The sequence below is a fragment of the Parambassis ranga genome, chromosome 1 (assembly GCF_900634625.1).
Source record: "Parambassis ranga chromosome 1, fParRan2.1, whole genome shotgun sequence".
In the NCBI taxonomy this organism is placed as follows: Eukaryota; Metazoa; Chordata; class Actinopteri; family Ambassidae; genus Parambassis; species Parambassis ranga.
In genome coordinates, this window is record NC_041022.1 from 14,875,080 (window position 1) to 14,901,101 (window position 26,022).

Below are 26,022 nucleotides of genomic sequence, written 5' to 3' on the forward strand. Positions count from 1 at the left end.
GGTACTCTGGAGTGGAGTGGCAGGCAGCGTCTGTGTGGGCAGTGGTGTTTGTGGTATTTTCTCCTGAGGTTTAAGAAATCTAAAATAAAAATGGATTTTATGGGGTTATTACATGCAGAATTGATACACATGGTGATTCACACAATCATTTATGTAGTTAAAGTATAGTTTATGTGTACAGGTGGATGTCTACACATCATGTGACCGCCCTAATGAATCCAACCAGATGTGTTACTAGTATTACAAAAAAAAGTTAAAATGTCAGCTACAATGATGAAACTCTAGCTTTCACTCTGACTCAGCTTCACCTCCTGTGGCCACTTTCTTCTGTTATTTGCTCCCAATTACAAACAGCTGGGACACAAGGACCTAACACATGATTATTTTTAAACGTCCCTAATAAATCCACTTTGACTCCCGTGGTTCACAGGCTGCCAGCCAAGCCCAGGAAGATATAAACTGCCAGATGACTTTATGACTCCCCCCCACCACCACCTCCGCCCCCCTGCCTTCGAGCAGTCACCCCTGAAAGAATCTGCTCCCCACGCCTGAAGGTAGGCTTCTTTACACTTGGCACTGCTACTCCATGTCATGTTAATAATGCTCGGGGTATTTGCATGGCGTTTTAACACCGTGATTAACAAAAGCGCGCCGGAGTGACTTCCAGCGGGGGACAATGGGCCTCACTGGGGCCACTGCACGATCCCCGGCGGCGCTCCGCTCCCGTCCCGTTCCCTCCCCTCTTCCTCCCTCCATCCTCTGCTCTCTCATCATCACATGAACCACATCACGACCTCAAGCCCGAAGCTGCCCTCCTGAACAACAGCTGTTTGTTTTAAGCTCATTACGCTTTTGCGCACATGTATGCGCACCTGTTAGCGCTAAAAAGTAAATATATAAAATTCAACGCATCATTTCACGAAATTTCAACCCATTAACTTAGAATTTTTCATCGTGTACAGCTTAGTTGAGCAAGTTGAGACTGTGTTTTACTGGAAACAAACAGCATATGGCGCAAGAAAGAGTGACGCAAGTCTGGAGATGCTCACCTGGCCTGACGGAGGAGACGGGCGCTGCAATAGCAACGAGCAGCAGGAGCAGGTAGAGCAGGTTGAAGATCCTCATGTCTGCTGATAAATCCCCTCAAAAGTCCAGAGTCCTTCTGATGATGCTCGGCTTGGTTCAGACCTCCTACTGCGCTGTGCGGTCCCAAAGGCCCAAAGGGAGAGTGTAACAAGCAGCTACCTCTGTCTCTGAGGACAATCAGTATGTCCCTGAGGAATGTGTGTGTCTAGAGTGTTTGTGTGTCCAGTGAGAGTGTGTGATTGTCTCTGTGTCTGAGAGCAAAGTGACAAAGGTGCCTCCACCTCCTCCTCCTTTATACAGCCTTTTAGAGGGAGGGGGGGGGGGTGTAGCTCTCATTGCAGCCCCCACCTCAACCCCTGACACACACACACACACTCCAGCATAGCACATATTGACCCCACATGTAGAGGGTAATTCAAATGACAGGAAGCCTCCTCCTTGCACTCTAACTGCCCCTTCAACACACACGCAGCATTTTGTGTGCACGTGTACACAAGTGTGATATATAAGACAACAGAAAGAGACAGAGAAATTTATCACCAACAACATTAGAGCAAAGATTTAAGAAGCTGGAGCTGAAGGTAGCAGGTCCTTGGAGAAAGAGACCCCCTCACCCCCACTCCTCCTCCTCCTCCTCCCACTTCTTCCTTCACTCCCTGCCCCCGTTCTGATGAGGAGACAAACATCTGGGGCTTTTGGGTGGCGCTGTGGATGGGTGGGTGGGGGTTGATTTTGGGGGGGTGGACTGTTTGCATCAAGCATTTTGGGGCTGATTGAATGAAACCTAGAGATGCGGCGGAGGAGAAAAGAAGTCTGAGTGTCTGTCTGTGTGTCTGGGATGCTGCTTACTGTCTGGGATTGCCAGCATGATGGTCCGTCTGTCTGTGTTTGTGGGAGCTGAGGTCCTTTACGAATGAGAACCGTTTGCTACCATCTTCTTATTGACACCCTTTGGCACAGAATGAATGACGATTGGAGGTGTGTGTAGAGGCCTTGTGTAACAGTGGAAAGTAGTGTTGTTAACTGAGATTATGTCGATTTGTTTACGTTCTGGAATCAGCAGGACTTTATTACTCATTTAAAAAATGAGTAATAAGTTTTGCTCCAGGTAAGCTGTAGTTCCACGTCCAGCTCATCCAGGTTGTCAGCTGGTGGTACACCGGGGGGGATTTTCTTGCAGCAGGTAACCCACTTGACTTGGCCTTAGCTCCGTGGTTACTGCTGGTGTGGGGACTCATTAGCGTGTCTGCTTACAGCCGTCTCTCTGTGGACTCTCCATTCAGCACTCAGCTAATGAATTAACACATTAAGATGAAATGTCAGCCATTACATGTGAATGAGGATTAGAGAAGCAGCAGGACACTAATGGAGCACAGGGCTAAAAACAGTCACAGAGACTTTGAACAAGCATCTGGACCATCATTTCTCCTTAGCCCTCAAAAAGAGGCAAAATTCTCCCTGTATGTTATTAGAAGTTTATTTATGAGTGTTTGTGTCAGTGCCAGCATGTCTTTTGAAATGTCCCCTTTATTGTTTTATGATGTTTGCAAAAATGCTGCTTGAAATGACAGAGATTCCTCATGGATCTGACGAGTGCAGCGACAGACGCACACACTCATGTACACACGCTCAGCTGAGGTATGTAGTTTGTTTCTGTGTCGAGCTACACTTTGCATATCGGCAGCTATTGTCTTTCAAAAAACTTTTATTTTCCCCCAATTTGAATATGCTAATCAGACTCCAATTGTCATTCACAGCCACCTGGTATCCACTGACCACTAAGAAAACCGCTGTTTCACTCTCCGTCTCTCAGTCTCTGCCCTTGTAAACAGAAACACTTGATTCATACTAAATTCTTTCCCTCCAGGTTTTTTCTGTAACTGATTAGAGGTTGGCATGTTGTAATATTTGCTCTCCCTGGGGATTATACGTCTTTACAAGGATTACCCGGCCTGCTCAAACACTCCCCTACAAGACACACACACACACACAGAGGGTAACCTCCAACCTCCAATTAAACCGCTTCAGTACCTTGGCAGGGCAACAGAACATAACGGAGCCCCGCTCCACCCTTAAAGGCAAAGCTATTCTGAGATTTTAGTAGAAATATATATATATATATCTTATTAAATAAAAAAGAACAGCCAAGTGTTGATGCAGGCTGAAACCCCAAAATAATCAGTTTACAGTTAAGTAAAACATGTTTGATGGGTGATATATTGGACTCATCGCAGCATTTCTAAAGCCTCTCTTCCAAGTCAGCTGCTGTTTGGTTTTTTGTTTTTACAGCATATATTGATGATTTCTTTATAGCTACTGGCCACAGACACAAAAAGTTGGCAGTTTCACATTCTCATGCTGTAATGTACAATCACATGCACACTCACAAACCCATGCAGATACATGAAGTATAACACCCACACACTGATCATAATTTTCATTTCAACAATAAAACAGAGATAGATAGTAATGTTTGAGCAGAGGAGCCTGTTCACTCTGCACAGTATCACCTGATTACTAAGAAATGAAGAAGTCAGCCATGTCACAAGGGTTTTGGTGTAAATGTTGTTTGTAATTCAGGAAACAGTTGAACTGCAGAGCCGCTTACTGTGAGTGTTACAGCAGTCGTGGTCCTCCTGTCAGCTGTGGTCCGCCTCTTCTTCACTTTCTTCTTCCTCTCTCCCATCATCTCCTGACCAGGACCTTCAGATAAGGAACTTCCTCTCTGATAAAGCTTCTTAGGAAGAACAGTGCCTCATAAAATGACTTCAGTTCAACTCGTCTGAACAGTACTACATGTGTACACACATACACACCTAAATACATCAAGTAAGGTGCTGAGCCTGTAAGTAGTGTTTGCACTCATAATACATGCTTGATGGATCTTCTTATGTAATATCATAGAAATACCTTAGAGAGTATTTGTCTTTGACTTGATACTTCCTTTTGACCATGTTTAATATAAACATATGTATACAGTTATAGAAAATGGTATTCATATTGCCCATGTTTCAGTGTGTTTATTTGTCATTGTCTGAAATCTTAGCAGTTCAGATCAGTGTTACATGACCGCAGCTCGTCTACACGCAGTCATTTAGATGGACGCATTATGTGCCGTGACGTCTGAAATCTTTGGGGTGTAGTCCCGTGTCTCTGTCTGTGTGTGCGGGTGTTGATTGTGATCTTATGGGTCAGTTCGTTGTCCATCGTTAGGAGTCATAGTGGCTCTGTTGTTATGCCATAAGGTCGTCAGTGATAATGAGGGCCGCAGCCAGCCTCACCTTAATTACTCTTAAGACCCTTTATCTTCAATTGCCCAATACAGGCCCAAATGGATGCATATACACATGAACAGCAGTGCACAGCCAATACACAGACACACACATACAGTGCGGCCCATCAGCACACACCTCACCAGAGGACCCCCCCCCACACACACACACAAATGAGTCATGAGACATTTTCTTCTTTATTCTCCTGCAGCTTCTTCAAAAACAGTTAGAATCCTCCTCCGCTCTGTGTCCACAACTAGACGGCTGACTGCGGAGAAGTGACGGAGGGCTCAGGGGTCGAGGGGCAAACTCAACAGGGAGCAGCCTCCGACCCCCCCTGTGATGTCACCCCAGAAGGGCTTCAGAGGCCAAAAGTCACTTGGTTTGTTAAATCTTAACTCAGACACAGTGGCCTATGAAGGACACACACACACACACAGGGTCTGTGGTTAGATTTGAAGTGCAGCCTGTAGAACTCTCTGATTCCAGATTAAAGAATAAAAACAAGTAAAAAAAGTGTATGATGAAATAAGCAAGTTTTCTTTACAAATTGCCATCTGAAGCAACACAATTTTTTTTAATATTCTTGTTCATCTTTTAATTGATCACACAAATTAAAGTTTATTTTAGCTTCTGTTAGGAAAATTCAGTGTTATGTGGATTTTCTTAAGATTATATGATGCTCAGGATTTAAAAAGACAGAAGAAAAGCCATTGTTTCAGTTCACTTTCAGTCATCTTGTGTGTCATAAAGTGCAACAAAACCCAGCTGATGCAGATCATTGACTGTATGGCTGCTGTCCAGCGTGTTTGGTGATCACTCTCTGCTTCCTGTTACACGGCCGTGACCTGTCGACTTCGTAAACATCTGTTTTATTATCTGAAAAATAGTGAACATAGTCAGCACAACATTTATGCTTCTCTCTCTCTCTCTCTCTCTCTCTCTCTCTCTGTATGCCTGAGTGTCAGGTAAGAGTGGATGATTGTGTACCTGGCTGGATGCAGACTGAGGCCAGACTGAAGAGGGAGAAGATGATGAAGGCAACAATGATGAAGGTCAGCTCAAACCCAGTAAATGGCAGTTCCATCTACACAGCTACCTAACACAAAGCATGCACCTATGAAGCATGGACATATTCACATTAATGGAACAGATACTCTCTAGATCTACTACATGCAGTGTACAGGTCTGGACAGACGGGCATAACCTGCAACTCTACGACGTAGTGGAGACATATAGCTGCATGGCCATTGTTCTAGTTTGTCAGTAACATGTTTAGAACTTTTTTCCACCTAAATTTAAACATGATGCCTAACAGCTGAATAGATTCTTCACATATCTATACTTTCAGTTCCTCACCTATGCTGTAGGATTTCTAATGCTAACCTGTTCTTAACCCTCCCTGTCAACACTTACGTGTACTTGTATGCATCACTGTACACATGGTTAACAAGTCAATATGTTCACAACAGTCCACTCCTTATTTTGTAAATATTTGTGATTAAAAAAGGACAAATAATTAGGATATATAAGTAAAAATGGAACATAGTTATTATACTATATTCAATAGTGTAGTAGCCCAATATAGAAAAAAAAAACAAATGCTACCACAATGCAGAACAAATCAAAGTAATTTTTGCTATCTTACAAGCAAGTTATGACCAAAAACTAAGCTCCTCAATACTACTGCTTCTTAGTGACTTGGGGTTCTGTAACCTCCAGTTTTACAGACAAAATGGACCTGATTCACTGCTCAACAAACAGGTCAGTGCTGCTGTTATATGTGGGATTTACATTTATCAGAGGAATCATTTTGTCAGGAATACCTTTACCTCCCCATTATTTAAGTTAATCCATGAAACTTGTGGTGCTGTACCGACCATCGCCACCAGATGGCATTATAATAGTATACCTTTTAGTGCTCATGCTCCTGTGTTTATATTCAAATATCAACACTGCAGTATTAAAGTTTATCCCTGTTGTTTGTCCTGCGAACAGAGCTTTATGGTGCATATCGCTGAAACAACAACAACACGTCCGGTTCATGTGGTTCATGTGTATCACAGTGTGAGAGACTGAATGAGGCTGAAGGCCGAGCTCACATGAATAAAACAGTCGGGGATGGAATCAAAGAAAAAAAGTGACGTTTGAGAAGTTTTTTTCATTTTTTTGCAGTTTTTGATCTTCTACACTAAAACCTCCAGCCTGGTTCAGTGCCTGTTATGTGTAGTTTTATATTGTCAGAGAGAGGCTGAGTGACAGATGGCCTGAGATTCACACATTTTCTTGCAGCTGTAGATGTAACACTCATTCACACATGCTCCACCCTGTCATCTCTAACAAGAGTGATACAGTCATCTCATTCCAGCAGAATAATGCGAGAGCTGGCTCTAATCCTGCCTCCACACCTTTTGTTTCTGACCTAGATTTTTGAACAGCCTTCCAGGAAGCACAGATGACCTGCAACCGATACGGATCCATCCTCACTGAACACGTGTGAAAGACACAAGAAAGGAGAAAGATGATTTTATACTCACAGGTAGAAGATTAGCGGCAGCTGAAAACACCAAGCATGTGTGTTCTTGTCTACACTCTCTGAAAAAGCACAGACAGAAAGCAGGCGTCATGCCACTGTCGAAGCAGTCTTTTGTTTATTGAAGTCTTTTATTTTTTACAGTGCACAATGTAAGCCACTCCTTTGTGCCTTATCCTGGAAGCAAATAACACCAGATCCTTTACATGACACACACAACACACACACACGTTCAAAGGTTACACTTTGTCCTGCCAAAACTTACAAACAGTCATACACGTCATCATAAGGCAGGGACGAGTCAGAGAGGGTTTGAGCCACATCTGGAGTCAGACCATCAGTTCCTCATTCTGTGTTTTAGCATTAGATTCTGCAAAAGATGAAAAGATTCAAAAATGGATCATTGTTTTTTACCTAAATATATATTTATAATGTAAACACAGCAAAACAGACTAACTGCTGATCAGATCTAAAGAGGTCAAATAAAATTGAACTTTTATTAATATTAAAAACTATAGTTTTATTTATCAGAATCAGAAATACTTTAATAATCCCAGGAGGAAAATTGCTTTAAGGCTGCTGCCATGCAATGTCATACACTGACATGCAAGGCGCGCCACACGAGAGAGAATTTGCAATACATTTAACACCATCATATAATGACACTTTTTTTCTTTCTAACAGCATCCAAATGAACTGAAGCATACGGCCAACAGCCAACACCACAGTAAGTTTGAGGGCTTGTTGTTGGATAAGGGTTATCGATGCAGGGATATTTTAAAATAAAAGTACAGTACAACAAGTTTTAAAAACACATTTAATTAAAATACTGTATTCAATCCTTTGATACAGTTTTACAGGCAAACGCTGTATTTTGCTGCTCTGCTTTAAATGAACTGCATGGTAATGTCAAGGTTCCAGTTCATGTTGTTTCAATCACACTGCATGTTAATGTAAAGCTGTTCTTATAGATTTGCACAGAATTTTTTTTAATACACACAGTAAAACTATGGCAGCGTACTGATCCGACACCATTATAAATCCCAAAGTCATTCATTTAATTTAGTTTATTTTGAAGGGAGCAGTTTCATATCCTTTTATATTAGATTAGAAACTAAATTTAAAATTATGAATGGCTACAGTTGGAGAAACCTTTGGGAAGTTATTATGAAATATGGCTCAATATTTATTTTACACGTGTGTGTGTGCGTGTGTGTGTGTTTGCAGCCGTACCATTCAAGTGGACACATTCCTCATTGAGCATACCAGCAAGAGTGAAGAGGCCGAAAACCAGGAGAGAGAACAGGATGGTCAGCACCTCCAGCTCCATTAACAGAGAGGCCATCTATCCACAGCTGTATGTTGACAGTCACATCAGTACAATCAGCTGACATCCCATCACACACTGAATCACAATTAGGGTTAAACACTTACCCGGGGGCATCACACAGCAGCTTCATGACACCTGACATACACAGACACACTTCTGCTTTCTCTCTCCCTCTCTCTTCTTCTCTCACACACTTGTGAGAACTGTGAAGAGCTGCCTTACACGTCCCCTCTCAAGTTCAAGTGAGATCATATTAACCCTAATTATTAATGGACCTGTGCCTCTGTGTGAACGGAAACTCCCTGTGTGAAAGGTGTTCACGTTAAGATTCGTGAATACTGCTCTTTGCTGTTAGTTAGTGTGAAAAGTGTTTGTAGCATGGAAAAAGCTCTGAAACTGAAACTTCATTGAGGTCACAGCTCTGCTGGTTTTCTGGTTTTGTGATTTATCAGTTGACATGCTGATTATCAGTACCTGCACACAGCACATATATGCAGGTATGTTCTGGAGATGCAAGTTAAAGAACCAAAGTCGTGCATATAGATGTGTAAGTTGATGCTGATGGAATAATTAACTTCCAGTTTTTCCTTTACAATCTAGTTGTAGTGATGTGTGTATGCACACTCACCTGTGTGTCATAAGGATGTGGGTGAGTGAAAATGCATATCTAGGACACTTGACTTGACCACTTCTCTTCTCAGACAAAGAAAAACAGCCGAACATTCTCTATGCATAATTTAACACATTGTTTGCATCCTGTAAAAAGAAATGACAGGAAATGTCAACACAATATAAATACACTGGAGTCAGTGACTATGAACACATTCAACACATGAAAGACTAGAATAAGTTCAGGTAACCCAGCAGGTTTAGGAAGTGAAAGGTGAGCACGACGGAGACAGGAGGTCAGTTTAAGTTACATTCTACCTCAGCACAAATATCTGGCCAATAAAAACTCACTTTAATGGAAATGTTTACATTTAACAGTGGCTGCAGGAAGATGAGAGGAGCCATAGTGAGACAGCAAGCAGCCCTGGAAAGTCCCAAGAAAGAAAAATGAGTCCACCGGTAAGAAGTAAAAAACAAAGAAAGAAACAAAACCACAGCGCCACGTTGGAACCTTGATGAAGCATTTACACTATTTCCATTTTAGCCAAAGATACGTGGCATGTCTGTGATGGAAATAGAAAATCCTATGAAGAAGTCTCATGTAACCAGACCTGGCTGGTGTCTCTTATATTTTTTTCCCAGCAAGTAAATGTGACAGCATGTTTGTGAGCTACCTATAGTAGTTGTTCATTTTGAACAAAAAACACACCAATGACTCATTTTCTTAGTCGCGCTCTTAGGTGCAAGCTAGGTTAGCATGGTTATATGGCTATAAGCCTCAGCCGGTCCTGATGTCATATTCTGTGACCTTTCACCTCATACACCTCTCTACAGTTTTTGTTAAATCACTCTCACTGCCAGAAAAAGCTCTGAAATGTAATTAAGATGAATACTTTGTAGTGGAAATTAACTAGAAATGTCTTCTGTCTTCTAGAAAACCACAAAATCATCCAAGCCAAATGAAAATAACAGCTTTCAAGATGATTAATGTTCTCTGTCGTTGTCCCGTGCATGTGTGTGGACACGCTGACTGCTGCTTTTTAGTGAGTCCCACTTTTTTCCTGTTATATCAATCACAATCCCCGTGACCTGAAACGATCTGAAATAGGATTACACCCTCAGTGCGCCACCCACACACACACACACACGCACGCACACACACACCTACACACACAGTCTGCGACATGATTTGTGTATATTTCTCACTTCGTCAGATGAGTAAAGGGATTTTATTCTATTAACGTGACAGAAGACATGAGGTGGTTTAACATCGATTGACACATTGTTTCACACCAGGGAGTCCCCATACATTTGAGGTGTATGTGTGTATGCTGTCCATGTGCACAAGTTGTGTAAGCTTATTAGCCATGGCACTGGTCAGAGGAGAAGATTGAGGTTAGTCTAAGCTCTAATCCTCCTGGACCTTATGTTTGTTACACAGCTAGCACAACGAAAATCCTGGCTCTGCCCCTTTCAAGACACACACACACACAGAGACACATATCACAACAACCACATCCCTGCCTCCTTGTTTACTGCTCAGCTCCATCTGAACTCTTCCTCTCTTGTCTCTCTCTCTCAGCAGGAGGGTGGTGGAGGAGGGGGAAGAGGAGGAGGAGGAGTGATGCACACTGTTGAGTAGTTCCCCAGTCGTCATGACGACCTCACACCCCACCATCTTCAGAGCTGTCTTCTTGTTGCCACGGTGACCTGATCCAGTTCCATCTCCGCTCTTCTTGATGATCCGGATTGGGCTTACACAGGAAGGCGATTCCGGAGTGGCGTCTCATTTCCCTGAAAACAGCTCGTTGATGGGACAGCCGATCCCACACGGCAGCGCAGATCGGAGGACAGGAAGGCACCGCGCGCTGGGAATGCTGTGGGAGTAGGACAGGAGCGTTGCCTGGAGACAGCAGCATGCCAATACAACAGATAACCGTGGTTCCGGCCAGGGACACAGTCATCAATGGAAAAAGTGCTTCTCGCTCCAAAGACAAGAACGAGGTGAGTTTCTGGCTTTATAACTGTTAACGCCTCTGGAGTTCAGTACAGTTCAGGGTGCAGAAATTTAGGATTCAAGATAAGTTATTTGTGTCCAAAGTGGTTTGTATACTGTGTGTGTGTGTGTGTGTGTATTTTTCTCAGGCTCTAGCCTCAGCTGACACTTTTTTCAGCTAAGCCTCTCATGTACAGTATAAATGCACTCAGCAGGCTTTTAACACTGTTCCCTCACTGGGGGTTTGATGCTTTTGTTGTTATCTTCCATAGAGCCCGACGTTACATATCCACATATCTCATCCCACAATCTCACATCACATTAGGATTCCTTTTATTTCATTTGCGTCACCTCACATCATCTCTCATTAAGTCAAAAGCAAAAGGCAATCAAGTGACGCAAAGGAGGATTTGGAGTAGACAGCAGGAGGAGACCTGAGGCCATCGTGGCCATACCTGAACTTAAGAGGTTCTTATAAAGACTGCTGTTTATGAAATCATGCAAATTAAGGTTAAATTATATAAAGCATCACAGGACTCCACACTGTTTGTGTACAGGCCATTTATTGTTATTTAACTCTAACTGAACTCTAACAAAACATATTGTTAAATAGACTGGAACTACTGTCACACAACTATCAAAGACTATAAATAGCATCCTGTCAAGTGTCCTGGTTCCCTAGTTTGAGACCCACCTCTTCTCCTTCATTATCTGACACTGCTGTCTAACTAAAAAGACTAAATGAACCACAGATTTCAGGACCTTTTTGTGATCTTGTTTTACACATTATAATTTTTATAGTAGCTGGACAACACAAAGTTAACACAACTAAAATGAGTCAAAAGCACTTAGACCACCGGACCAGAAAGATGCTGCATGCAATCTACTGATGTGTAAAAAAAAAGTACTGTACATACATTAACTGTATATATGCACACTCTAAAATGTATAGGTAATATGCACACTGCTGGTGGTACCTTTTGGTTAGCAACATTGTTTAATATAAGAAACACAAATTAGAGTCACTGAGCCTCAGAGTCTGCACAGCAGACAAAGACCTCTATTCTTGGACACTCAGATTTCACACTGTTGTAGTGGCGTTTCACACTCTACAAAGGACTGGAAATCAATGACTGCCTAGTCCATGACAAAAAAAGCGAACATAAAAAAACAGATTTTTATTAAAATATCAAATGTGCAAAGTTTCTATGATTAAATGTAAAATCTAATTTGTAAATATCAACATCAGCCACGTCGTTCCAAGTAAACGTCTACTATTCAGCATCAGATACACGTTTATTTCCCTGTTTGAAATCATAATACTTGTACTCTGATATCACATTCATACCTGCTGTATTTATCATCATCTTATCTGTTATAATGAGCACTTAATACAGCCACATTTTTTTAGTTTGTTTGTTTAGTTAAGTTGCTGTGGAGATAAATCTGCAACACAACACGTTGATGCAGACCGTCTTCAGTTGACTTTTTAAAGTTATAACTACGATTAAAGTTCATACCTGATCAGCTATTATTTTTAAATGTTTTTTTAGCTTAGATCCTATTTAAATATACCAGGACTAAATATAAAAAGTACAGCTGCAGCTTCATCGTTGGTGTTTAAAAGTGGCGAGAGGTGTTTTGATTGCCTGCCAGGGCACAGACCCAAAATATATCCCTCTGTCCACGCTACACCACATAATCCACTCTGCAGAAACATGCACATGTCCGCACACTGCTGTGAAGTAGAATCAGAGTGTCGACAGCAGTACAGAGGCTCAGGTAAGCAAACAGTACGACAATAGCTCTGAAACAGCTCCTTTGCGTTGGAGCTTTTAGATGGTGCAGCAGGATGAACTGTGTGTACTGTGGTGTTGTGGTTAGAGAATCTTTGATGCCTCCGTCTAAGACGACAGACTAACTAACTAGAGATAAAGACTGAGAATCCATGCAGATCAAATGTTATAGTGTTTCAGTGTGTAGCCACTTGCCTGCACTGAATGTTTCTTCCTCTTTTTGTGTTGATTTACATGTGCGGCAGAGAAACATGTCTGTCAATCAATGTGAACTCTTGTCAGTTTGTAGGGTTTAGCAAAGGTGTTGCAGAGAGCTTCCTCATTTACACACTGAGCAACGTCAAATTTAGAAATACGCATACAATGGTTGAATCACACGGTCACCGCTACTTTGCAGTTTGAACGCCTCCAAAATATAATTTCTCAGTTTGCTGTTGGCTTCTTTGCATGTCTCTGATAAATGCTTCTTCTTTATTTGTGTGTCCAGATTGCCTAAAAGCCTGCTTGAACAGATTGTGCTGGCATTCTTGCCCAAGGACTGTTGTTCAATGGCTGAGCAAGAATAAGTTTTGATTTGTGGTCATTTCAATAGATGGGTACAGAAAAAGACATGAGGTAAATTGTTGTGTGGACAGATGTGTTTAGCCTCGTGGATTGGAAGCCTAGCTCTTCCTGGTGCATTCAAAATCCAGATGATTCTTAGCAATGTATTGAGTCTGTTGTACTAAAACACTCTTCTGGGTGCAAAGGGTTTTGCGGAAGATTATCTTTTCTATGATTCATAACGACTAAATGATGTTTTTAACTTAACCCCAACACAACCTTTGTATGTGTGTAACGCCCCTGGGAAAGTTGCTGTGTGTGAGTGTGTGTGTGAGAGAGAGAGAGTGTGTGAGTGTGAGTGTTTGCTTTGACTCAAAGCAGGACTACTGATTTAAATGTGGCTATCAGAAAATCCCTTGAGCAGCTTAGGTGAGGCAGACTTCTACTCATCAGTGTCTGCTTTATTTATTTCATTCTTTGCACGGAGTGTGTGTACCCACAACTGTATGTGTGTGGGTTGATACATGCTCACCGTTCATATGTAACACTAAAAAAAAGCAGCTGATACAAAGCACACAAAAACTATTGCAATAATAAAATGCTAATAAACAATATTTAGCCCTGCAGGCTTCACCTCCACAAGGGAGGCACAAAAGATCTGTAGGTGTTTTTTCAATGCAGGAACTTGATGTGATTGATGTGGTTGCAGACAAGCCTGTATTTTTATGCTTGTTGTGATCTAAAGAATTTGTTTACATGTATTTTCCTTTTCATAAGCTCAAAATCACAGCATCATTTCTCCTTATGTTCTTCACTTTCCACTGCCCACTCTATACAACAGGCCGTTGGGCGGTTATGTAGCTTTTTCTCTGTGGAATGTTCACTCTCTGTGTGTGTTAGAGACCACTGTTGATTCATAGCAATACTCAGTGCATAACATACAGTAAAGGCAGCAAGGTTGGATGTGTTTTGTCCGGTGTCTGGAAGCAACCCAGATTTTATCCCACGATGCACCTGGTGGCCAAGGCTTTCGTGACTGGAGATGACAGCAGACAGGATGTACTGATGTAGGAAGAGCAGGAAAAACATCTCTGAACTAAGTGGCAGTAAGATCCCACTTTTTGTGGTGCCCACTTCTTAAAACATCATTTTGTTGGTGTGGTGGGTGGCTTTATATTAAAAATGGATTTGTATATTTTGCCTCATGGTAACAAATGAATTCATTTGCTTTCTGTATTAAGAAAAAAACTCCTTTTACTGTGCTTCATCTAACTCTTGCCAAGCAGTTATTAAAGGTGTGTTAGTGTCCTGTGCATTAAATCATACATAAACATATCACGGAAAGTGTTTGGTTTAGAGTGTTCAAGGTAAACTCCCACACACAACTGACTAAGGAAAATGTGTTGCTGCAGGCAGAGAATAAGGCTACAGAAGTCTAGTGGTTGAGTTCAAGGTCTAACGGTTTGTTTCAGACAATCAAGGGCTCTTGGAAGTTCTAGAAAAAGCATCTTAAGTTGACTTTAAATAGAGGCACATTGCAGAGAAGCATCTCGTAGCAGGACAAACAGGTAATAGGATTGCTGGCTTTGGCTCAGGTCACAATGAAATAGCGAGGACATGTGGCTGCGCATGACTCCTGATGCTGGATTTTAACCTCTGCACAGCAGGGTTCAGTCAAGGCTCAATACCATCAAACTAGCTAGTGTTAAAGTCTTTTTATTATAACATTAGCCTTTAGCACATTTCTCACTATTAGTAATAGTTGCTGGAGAACTTAGATTCCCTGAAATCCAATTGTGTTTTTGTATAATATATTGAACACTATACACCATCATTATCTGGTCCAACAACATTTTGAAGTTAATCTCATAAATGTTTCTTTATTTTAGAATTTGTGATAAATATTGATCACTTATGTTCAACCAGTTTATTATTTTTGCCCAAAACACTGCATTTAGCTCCTGTGGTGTGGGCGGAGCCTGTTCATGCCACTGGAGCTGACCAATCAGAGCAGACAGGGCCTTAAACATTAGTTATTTAAGAGGGAGTTAAAAATTGATCGTCATGTAATTTTCTGGCGTGGAAACCTTTCAGGATAAAAGCAGATTGCAGCTGAATCACTTGGTTAAATCATCTTTTTGTTTTAAAAAAATAATCGTTTCATTTCAATGATAATTGCAGCTCTACTGGAGGCCACACTAAAATATTATGAGATAAGTGAGTTCTCAGCATCTGTTGACCTGAGTGCAGTAAAATATTGTTTCAATATTGTTGATGTGATATGAAAAAAATGATTGGCTTAAACACCTCGGGCTACATATCTGCCAAGTTCCATTAAAGCATCTCATACTTCCCTGTGTTCCCCGGCTCTAATGATGTTCTGTCTCCCTCACCCTGCAGGGGAGGAAGGCACCTGGGCGCTCAGGGAGTCGATCCAGCAACATCTCCAAGGTAACGGGGCCAAAATCAAGGTCACATTTCATAACATTGTTTAAACAGGATCAACCTGCTGCTGCCATGTTTATGTCACAGTTACATTACTGCCTGCTGGAGCTGGGACCATAACTCCTGCACTAATCTGATCCTGAAGTCCCAGATGATACTGGGTGTTAGTGAAAAAGACTCTACTGATTCATACATTTACTGTGTAATAAAGCAGGAAAGAAAATATATGAACATATAACCCTTTGACGTATCAGTGACTGGACCCTACACTTGTCTGTTAATGGGTCAAAAATGACCAACTTAGAACCAATGTGTCTTTATGCTATTTTGGTTAAAAACTATTTTGGCATTTGTAACAGTGGAAAAGAAAATTATATATCTGATCTGACACTCTTTCTTTCTTCTTCTTTGGTTGACTTTGTCTGCTTCTTTCCTATGGTTGTCGCTTGTAGCTTTTTAGTCTGCCAGCCGCCTCTGAAGCAGGACTTTTGCAGTATTTTCTGGTCACATGATAAGATGATGTCAGCCAATACGATCATAAGTTCCATTATTGCAAATGTAGAATAATGCCGTAGCCTATGTCAGAAATCATGTCTAATGTGTCTGTAGCAAAAACATAAATATGTGTGATATCAGGCAGGTATACTATCGACCAAATGAGGACATGTTGGGCCAAACATTCTGCACACTAATACACACTAATGTTAAAATCTAAGGTGGCCAGAAAATGACTTGATTAAACAACCTTCTGCAAACTTTCTAAACTAATCAAGGTCCTTCTTGATCATTTGAATAGTTTGCACCTCTACAGAAGTCTAATAGATAATGTTGTTTTTTGCAGGCTAGCAACTCTACAGCAGGACTCACTACAGCCTCACGGACATCGATAACCCCGTCTTCTCAGGACATATGCAGGTAAGACAGTGTCCCCAAGTGTTTCCTTGTATTTGAAGCTTCTGGTCAGAAGCACTGCTGTCTTAATGCCACTAGCAGCCAGAATCCTCTGTGTGATATTAACATGCAAAGCGTCTTCTCCACTGAGTGAGACTGAATTAATATGGTCTGCTGCACCCTGAGGCCATAACAAACCTAAAATGGATACTGAAATCCTGTGGTGCCCCACAGCGCAATCAATGAGAGGAAGATGACTGATTGCAGAAATGGGATCCTTCAGCTGGTGGTGTGGTGTTCACGCTGGCAGGTCCAGTTCTTTAGCTTTATGACAGAAAGGACGCTGTGTCCTATACCAGCATGGACATATGTGATGTTTGTGAGAATGCTTGGACCCTCATTTATCACTCAGTTCATTCCATTTCCACGGATTGCCTTTAGCCACCTAATGAGGCTGAATTGCCATTCTGTTTCATGTGATTTATCTTTAATGAGTCATGGTATACTTGGTTGGTTGTTGTTGTTCAATTAATTCAGTGAACTGATCCTTTAGGTCCATATGGTCAGATTTTTGCCCATTTCTTCTGTTAAATGACTGTCATGTCTTTTCCATCTCATCTCACCTAATTTTGACTCATCTCCATCTGTGTGCCTGTGTGTGTGTTCAGTTCTGGCCAGCTGACCCGCTTAGAGGAGGATGCTTCTGAAACACGCAAACAGAGCAAGCACACACATACGTCCACTGCAATGACAGTCACCAGCACAAATCTGGGCTCATCTGCTCAGGCCCAAAAAAAACAGGTGAAGCGTCGACACCGCCGCAAGAGGAACAGCTGCACCACCTTTGACTGCGTGGAAACCAATGGCAAGCAGGAGCACAGGGACCGCAGCCTCAGCTCTGACCGCAGTGAGCTTGGGGAGAAAAGGGAGCGCTCCTTCAGGAACCGGAGAGAGCTCCCACCTCGCCTCCGTCGCTCAGGGGCCCAGCATTCAGACTCCTCCTCTGAGGATGATGCATGCCAGGAGGCCCGCAGCTGGAGCAAAGAGAAGGCCCGAAGAGCCCGGCGCCGCAGTGGAAGCAGCAGAGAGAGGGAGGTAACAAATGGGCGCAAAGGAAGAGAAGACAAAACTGAGATTATGGAGCTGCAGTCAATTGGCTCAGATGAAGGGAAGGAGAACCAGCCTCTAGTAGAGGATGGTGGTGGCCTTAAGAAAAGGCACAGCAGCAATAGGGGTGCAGCAAAGAGGGACGGCCATGTTTCACCAAGGCAGAGGTCACAGAGCAGAGAGAAGGAGAAGAGCTACAAGTCACGTAGCCCCGAAGTCAGCTCCTCATTGGCAGAGGAAGGCGAGGAGCTCATCACCAAGAAATACCAGGAAAGGGGGTCAGGAGGTGGTGACATGTCAGTGCCCATGCCACAGAAACACTGCGGTGTGAATGGGGGCACAGTGCAACCCTGCTCTGAGGACTCTGAGCTGGAGGTCTGCAGGTAAGTGTGTGTTCAGACAGTGTGTATCATCACCAAGTTTAACTCTATCATGCAAACAAAAACAGCAAAAAAAGAAAGAGTTAATAAAAGCAGTCCCACGTCCTGATGTCTCTGTGTGTTTTGTGTGTTTGTGTACAGGATCTGCCACTGTGAGGGCGACGACGAGTGCCCTCTGATAACACCTTGTCGCTGCACGGGAAGCCTAAGCTTTGTCCATCAGGCCTGTCTCAACCAGTGGATTAAATCCTCCGACACTCGCTGCTGCGAGCTCTGCAAGTTTGATTTCATCATGGAGACCAAGCTCAAACCTTTACGCAAGGTGAGTCCACACACACACACACACACACACTCATACTGAGAGCTGCAAACATTAAGACAGGAGTGTCAGGATGCAGCTATGAACACATTTTTTTAAACTTATCTGTTCTCCATCCCTCTGTCTTCTAGTGGGAGAAGCTACACATGTCGAAGAGTGAGAGGAGAAAGATCTTCTGTTCAGTGTTGTTTCACCTGATAGCAATAGTGTGTATGTTGTGGTCAGTCTACATTCTGGTCAGGAGAACGGCTGAAGAGATCAGACTGGGGAAGAACGGTCAGTATTGTCTCCTCTCCTCTTCCTTTTATACCAGAGACGTACACAGTGAAACCTTTCATTAATTGACAATATGAAACATGAATGGTACCCTGGGGTGTGTTGTTCACATTCAGTACTCTTATTTGATGAGGATTTCCCCTCATTTAAACTTTAAACTCAGTTTGTCTGTCACTTGTTTCTGTAGTTTCTAATCATAGTTGAACATCACACGTTCACAATAGAAAGCCTGACGTCCTTAACCGTTACAGTCTTACTTTGTGCAATTTAGTTGCATCGTGGCAACTCCACAAACGGTTTAGATAAACGACCACACTGTACAGTCAATTCAGAAGACTAGGCAGGTCCTGGGTGGAAGTACCCCATGATGACTAACTAAATGCTGGGCATACTGTGTTTCCCAAGCAACAACATCCTCTGTAAGAGAGAGACATTTACAATTGAAATGTAAAGCAGAGAAATCTGGCAGCTAACATGTAGCCCAGCATGAGTGGGTACACTTTGGACAGATCACCAGCCTGTCACAGGGCCATACATACATATATATAGATTTTTTTCTGACCGCCCCCATTATAAGTTACTGTAGTGTTTGCTGGGCTGTTAATTATTGGTCTCTAAAGGTAGAAGGTAGGTTGTAACTTACAGTAGGATAATTCATATGTTACTTGTTGCTGATTACTGGATATGATTCAGTTGCATTTTTAAAAAACAATGAGATTATTTATATGATTTTAGTTTTTTTTAAAATTCATTTTTATTGTTATTGCAGTTCAAAGTTATTAGAGTTATTAGATTTATATCTACATAATAGATAGAGGACTTTATTAATCCTTGAGGAAGTTGTTCATATTTATAAAGTTAGGCTATGAGAGTTATAAGATTAAAAATGAAGAAGACAATAGAATACAAAGTTTTTACTAATAAATTAATAAATATTAGTCATAGCATCTCCTCCCTCTTCCGGTCTGATGGGACAGTTGTACCAGCGTAGACCAGAACCCTCTGTAACATGCCAGTAGTGGGACTTTGTATTGACCTTCTTAAACCTTCTTGAACCGCAGCTCTTGACTCCTCGTGGGACCCGGTATTAATTTTTCCTTGACCACCCACTCACACTCAAGCCAAAATCAATCCCGCCAAGATTGGCGATGGCCTATGTTGCTTAGGCTCCGTCATAGATAGGTAGTGTCATCATTTTACGCCAGTAGCACAGCTTGTAATGGGTCCTCTTTATGTCAGTGTTGTGCAGGGTTGTTGTGTTTGTTTATAGGCCTATAGCTGTGAAGAGGAGCTCTACAGTGTGATGGTTTTGTTAGATGTTACTTAAATTCAATTAAAGCAGACACCATGCTCTATCTCTTAACTATATACACCATAGTGCTAGAGAATACTACAGTATTTACATCATCTAAAAACTTCATGTGTGTGTTGGTAGAGCATGTGATACAAACAGCATGGATAATCCACTGACAGTGTAACTCTACACCAACCCCTAGTGGTCAAAACACCACATGGTGACCTATAACCTCTTCACCTGTTGATCCTATTTGGTTTGGTTATTTGAAGATGGATTTCCTGTGTTGTTTCTGGTTGTTGACATGTTTTCTCTGACTCTAGTAAATGTGTGCATTTAAACCGTACTGTGATGACCATCCTAAGTGTTCCTCTGCACATTAGGATGTCCAGCTTAGATTAAAGTTGCTGGCTTTTAACACATCAATGATACACTTCAGCTGATCTGTAGATGAATTACATTTATAATAACATTGGAATCCCTGAAGACACTGGGGTGTGCCAGGCTTTGGAGCTGGTGTGTTTTGAATCAAGCTGACGAACCAGAAGCTAGTGTTTTGTTGGAAATCGAAACCCAGAAAGTACAAATGACTCACTTCAGGGTTTATCAAAAGGGCAGGGAAGCTCTGTTTAACATATGTCTTAATGTCTCATTACCACACACAGTCGACTGACAGACCTGCATGTCACACATTGCAAACTTTCTGCAAAATGTATGTTAATGAACTGAAAGCGTGCCTATGGAAGGGAAGGGTTAAAAGTAGAACAACGGTTTCAGTCATTTAAAGAGTGAATTCAAGCAAACAGGATTTCTCTGAGAGGCAGCTTAGTTCACAGTTTAGCTTCACTTATTTGTTAAAGGGGCAATCCACCCTAATATTTCTTCTGTCACTTGCATGGATACATCCATCTTGATTCTGCCCTTTGCCTAAAGAGCATGATTGGATGTAAGCATCATGTGGTCCGTTAGAGTTGATCCCAATAGTCATCATGGTCAGGTACACGCTGTCTTCTGCTCTATGATACGGTTGTGGGGTGTAGTTTTTAAAAGAAGTGTTCCTGCACAAAATAACACAACACAATAATACAACAAGGTCAATTGATGTTTCTTAGTAAGTGGATTTTTCTGGAAACATGACCTAGTTGCTTTTGCGTTTTTTTCAGCACATCAAAATGAGTCGAGTTCCACTGTATTAGAGAGAGAAAAGGCAGGACTCTAAAATCTGACACAGCTACTTCACACTCGCAGCACGAAATATCATCCCTTTAAGAAGTGTAAATAGATCCCTCAGTTTATTGTATTTATGGTAGTGTTCAGTGATGGTGTGGAGTGTTGTCATGACATTCAGTGTTAGTTCAGCAGTGTGTTTTATAAGTGTGTATCGTCACAGTGTAGAGTATTTTTCTCCGCATCATAGCAATAAAAAAGAAATTACACCCACTCTTAATTGCAGAGGAATTATGGAGAATTCTCTTCTGAAGCACAATTCACTGGATGGTAAGCGCAGCACTGCATGACACCACCATGATGGCGGTGCTGCAGGGTGACTGACGCCTGCTGTGTGTGCATATGTGTGTGTGTTTCTCCACAGCTGTGCTGGAGTGGCCCTTCTGGACCAAGCTGATTGTGGTGGCCATAGGTTTCACAGGCGGACTCATCTTCATGTATATCCAGTGCAAAGTCTACCTGCAGCTGTGGCGCCGCCTCAAAGCCTTCAACCGCATCATCACTGTGCAGAACTGCCCAGAGAAGGACCTGCACAACCCTCAGGCCTCGGCCCAGCGCCCTCACAAACGGCAGGCACCAAACCGTAGAGGTGCCCGTCAGTCCGGCACCTGTGGCGGTTCCAGAGGCGCAGACAGACTCCGACATGTCGGTGGAGGCTGCAGTGGCACCAGCACAGAACCCCGTCTGACTGATCTTACTATACAAAAAGCACTGAATCACACTTTGTTCATGCCACAAGCTTTTTTGAGCACTGTGTGATTTAGACTCAGTGTTGCACTCAGTTCCAGTGAGTACTGATCTTGAGATGCAACAATGAAATAACTAATCCAGTCCTTCAGGAAACCTGAAAGCAGGAGGGTTGCTGTGATGTGAAGGTGCAAAGTCAGAAAAAAGGTTAGGAAGAGTGAAAGAACATAAAGCCATCGGCAAAGACATCATGGGAGGACTGCAACTATGTGGAACACTGACACCATGTATTCTTGTATGCACTTTCTCAACATGCACTGACATTTGAAGTTGTGAACACCCTATGGATGCTATTAATTAAAGGCCTCAATATGCTTCAAATGAACTATAGACAACTTAGAAAGGTGTTTAAAGGCACAAATATGTGTAGGTGTTTAGAGTGGCACCACTACAATCAAGGTGGGATGAACAGTGCAAGTTAAATCAGCGCACTTTTTTCATCTGTTTTTTTTGATGAGTGTACATGCAACAAAGGTGCTCAGGTCACTGTGCAGCTATGGGAGGGTCAACACCCCACAGCTGCTGTGCAACTGACTGCATATGAAGTAAATCACACATCACTGAACACATTATTCACTGGGGTTTGTTAGATTTTTTTAACCCCCCTCTCGTTTGCACACTACTGGATAGTGACATTATTGTGTTTGTTTGTTGGGAGGGCGAAACTTGCGAGATTGTACTTGAAACAAAATATGCACTTGAGGCTTGCTCCAAAAATGAGTCAATCCCCATGGACATTCATGTTAAAATTCTCTGCTTAGCTTGGAGTCAGGCACTGCCAAGATGGAGATGACCAGAGCTGGCACACTGAGCTTCAAAACCGCTCTATGGAAAAAAGGTGATCTCATAGAGGCTCCATCTGTCTTATTATGCCGTCTACTAATGGGCTGTTTAAGTGGTGTAATGGACGTGCACATTCTCTCCTTTAAAAGCATTGAGCACTGCATGAGAAATTGACGTTTTCGTGTACAGTGAAAGAGCCTGAGAAAAGCTGTGTACTGTAAATGCTATTTCATATTTTAGACAATGTTATGTTATGTCTGAAAAGCACTTTGATTGAAGCATACTGAGGCCTTAACTCTCCTTCTGGACAATCAGGTCTTCAGACACCAAAGAGTCAGATATTATAAGCAGAGAAACTATTATTTAAATCTTTAGCTCAATCTGAAATCTAAAAATGTAACATTTTAAAACAGGTTATTCACTATCATAGGGGAATTTATTGTAGAAACATCATGTAGCCCAGTTGTTTATGATTGTTTCAACAGTTTGCAGCTTTATGTGGTCCTGCTCTGGAGCCGGTCCGTCATTTATACGCTAATGTAACTAGAGCTTTCATGGTTGGCATCTGTTCAAGTTTTTACATTAGATTATAAAAGTGTTTGTCACAATTTGTCACTACTAAAGGCAACTGTTGTTTACACATGTCCACTTTTTACAGGTTGAATCTGTTTTTTTTTACCAGCATCACTGACATGTTGCAGAAAATACAGCTTCTTCAGTGTCTTAAATCCCCCCACAAAACTCTGTTAAAAGCTTTTTCTAACTCTGATTGGATAAACCGGATCAACATTCAGGTCACACACAACACAGATTTGTTTGTGCAATAAACAATGAATGTAGAACCCCTATAAAAGGCTGCTGTGATGTTAATCAACTACAACTCTAAAAAGGTAAGGGTGATAAAATGTTACTTTTAGCACCCTCTTCTGGACAGTACTGGAGTAGCAGCATCTTCTCACAAACATTACAAAAGTCTTTGCTTCCGGTGAGTCAGCTCCACAGAAAATCTGATCATCACAAAGAGCCTCAGTCTGACATGAGTATTGCCTCATCCAGCTGTTCATCATCCAAATTATCATCATTTTCTTCTTCTTCATGACTGTCCTCTGCATCATGCTTTTCCCCTTCTTCATTACTGGTGCCCAGACCTTTGTTAGACACCTTCTTCAGTTTAATATTTGGCAGTTTCTTCAGGTCTCCAGTCCACTCTCTGCCAAAACATAAAGAGCATTTTTTCTTATATCTTGTGCTCAAATCAATTTAAATTTAACACTGTCCATATTTCCAGGCCTTTTAATCGAGCTGAACAATCACTAAAAAGCTCATCTGCTCACCTGAACATTTTCAGATGCTTTGTATGATGATGTCTGGGATCTCTGAAAAAAACCCCAACAAGACCGTTTTACACTAATCGTGCAAATCTGCAACATACTGTATGTGTTGCCTGTATGTATTTCTAGGAGGACTCACCGAATCCGACGCCTTCATACTGCACCCGCTCTCGCTCGATGGTCTGTTTGATGACCGCCTCTCTGGCGCCATGGAGACGACCTTGCCGACCCTTGATGCTGTTCATCAGCTCAATCTGCTCAAGTTCTGAATCGAACCTGTGGAGGTACCTAAACATGCATGGAAAAAAAATACTATAATAATAATACACTATTGTAACACTTTTATGGCTTTCATAACATAATCAGTGTTTAACCTTTCAATAATGTCACAGGCATCTTTTTTTGTGTATGTTGTCTTTGTTGGCTCCAACTGACTCTGGAACCACAACAGCTTTTCACCTGTCATTTGAGAGAAGAGAAGAATGACAGTTTAATACGGCATGAATTTGTCCATACAATATGTCACTCATGATGATGGTAAGCAGGCTTACCAATGCTGCTTAGACGTGTTGCCTTTTCAGTCTTCTGTCTGTACGTGACAGAGAAACAAAGTCGATTTAAAGCAGATCAAACCTCTGAATAAAAGCACTAAATGTAGATTATATAACAAGCCTTTAATAAACAGAGTTAAATTGTTTATTATTAGCCAGTAAGCCTGTTTTTTAGCCAGTGTGCTGTGTGTTTGTAGACCAAACAACAAATGTCAAACAAAACATATTACAAAACACATTTTACTTTATGATTTTGTCAACAATTCAGTTGTTTCAGTGTTATTTGTTATTCACTCACTTTTCTTTCCTTTTCAGTCTAATTTCCTCTCGGGCGAGATAAGCTGCTTTCCTGCTGTACGGGTGAACAACCTTCTCCGCGGCTTTCCTTTCTGAGTCTTCGGCTGAAATAAAATAATAATAATAATAATAATCAAATATCGTTCAGCAGATTCATCAGATTAATGTCAATGTTCGTGGCAAACACTCTGAACACAGCAGCCGTACCATTTTGTCTGTCTGAAAACACGCGTGGTGCTGCTACTCTGTTGACAACCGGACCGGATATGGAAGCGGTCCGTCGTCAATTTGTGTCCGGGTTCATGCGCCGAAAATAAAAAGGGTTCTGATCCTCTGACTTTTTTTTGAAAGAAATAAAAGAAGGAGAAATTCGTCAAATTAACCTCTCATATGAGCCTCTCCTATTTTATGCTGGTATGTGGACATATTGACAAACATCACGTCTTCCCGTTGTGTATTTTAATCTAATCTCACATTTACTTTCATGTGTATAGCCTATAAATCAATCAACAAAAACACAAGGCTATGTGCTTTGTAAATGTTGATCATGTCAGCAACACTTCCAGTTGAAGCTGACTCAGTTGGATCAGTTCAGACCAGTCGGGCTCCTCCTGCACTGCAGGCTGATTCATGAGTTTAAAGATCACAGTGCTGCTTGAACTCCCTCATATGACCCAAAACTGACTGACTCAGGCTGTATGACTCAGGAAATGGAATCTTTTCATGGAGATCAGTCAGATATTAACGTCACATTAGTTAAATATTACTAACTGATTTCAGTAACAAGCAGAATAAGCTTTTGGGATTAATTTGAATGTAATGCAGCTTTTAATATTTTTGATAAAACCTGTTGTGAAATCTGCCTCAGTTTTGCTGTAGTGGCATTCTTAGTTTTATTGAAGCAATCTGTGAGCACCACACGGCTGACTGATCCTGCAGCTTTCTGAAGAAAAACAAATCCAAACAACCAAAGAAAGTCAGTGAGCTGTGTCCTGCTGATGATATATATTGTGTTTCTTAAACAGCACAGTTCCTGTTTGCAGCATGCCGCTGCAGCTCTGAGGAAGTAAAGTAGCTGTGTGGTTGAAGCTGTGGATGCAAATCAGAAAAGCACTTTTAACTTTGGTACCCAGCAGAACATCCACCTGTTTGTGTGAAGAAGATCAGATGAACAGGTGTAGAAATAAGCAAAAAACAGACTCACACAGA

At 41.8% G+C, this 26,022-nt stretch overlaps 2 protein-coding genes across 2 annotated transcripts; one reads left to right on the forward strand and one right to left on the reverse strand.

The window, feature by feature from the left end:
- Positions 1-5,297: 5,297 nt before the first annotated feature.
- On the forward strand, positions 5,298-21,895 carry LOC114451179 (chromodomain-helicase-DNA-binding protein Mi-2 homolog). Its single transcript, XM_028429789.1, has 13 exons — positions 5,298-5,413; positions 6,785-6,897; positions 7,576-7,618; positions 8,119-8,248; positions 9,209-9,289; positions 10,413-10,834; positions 15,566-15,616; positions 16,452-16,525; positions 17,170-17,991; positions 18,130-18,310; positions 18,439-18,583; positions 21,469-21,749; positions 21,869-21,895. The coding sequence occupies exons 6-13, from the start codon at positions 10,748-10,750 to the stop codon at positions 21,893-21,895; spliced, it is 1,668 nt and encodes a 555-aa protein (XP_028285590.1). The 5' UTR covers positions 5,298-5,413; positions 6,785-6,897; positions 7,576-7,618; positions 8,119-8,248; positions 9,209-9,289; positions 10,413-10,747.
- Positions 21,896-23,087: 1,192 nt separating this feature from the next.
- LOC114451280 (translation machinery-associated protein 16-like) lies at positions 23,088-25,081 on the reverse strand (the record flags this gene model as incomplete). Its single annotated transcript, XM_028429857.1, is given in 8 exon segments — positions 23,088-23,844; positions 23,969-23,993; positions 23,996-24,010; positions 24,105-24,253; positions 24,340-24,424; positions 24,517-24,554; positions 24,815-24,917; positions 25,021-25,081. Coding segments are annotated over 8 exon segments (660 nt in total), but the record flags the coding sequence as incomplete, so codon positions are not given.
- Positions 25,082-26,022: the final 941 nt, after the last annotated feature.

What these genes read in the sequence shown, in the direction of transcription:
- LOC114451179 (XM_028429789.1), top strand. Translation starts at nt 10,748, where the DNA reads ATGCCAATACAACAGATAACCGTGGTTCCGGCCAGGGACACAGTCATC. An exon ending in TCTGAGCTGGAGGTCTGCAG is followed by an intron (nt 17,992 to 18,129) that starts GTAAGTGTGTGT and finishes GTTTGTGTACAG; the next exon opens with GATCTGCCACTGTGAGGGCG. An exon ending in GATCAGACTGGGGAAGAACG is followed by an intron (nt 18,584 to 21,468) that starts GTCAGTATTGTC and finishes GTTTCTCCACAG; the next exon opens with CTGTGCTGGAGTGGCCCTTC.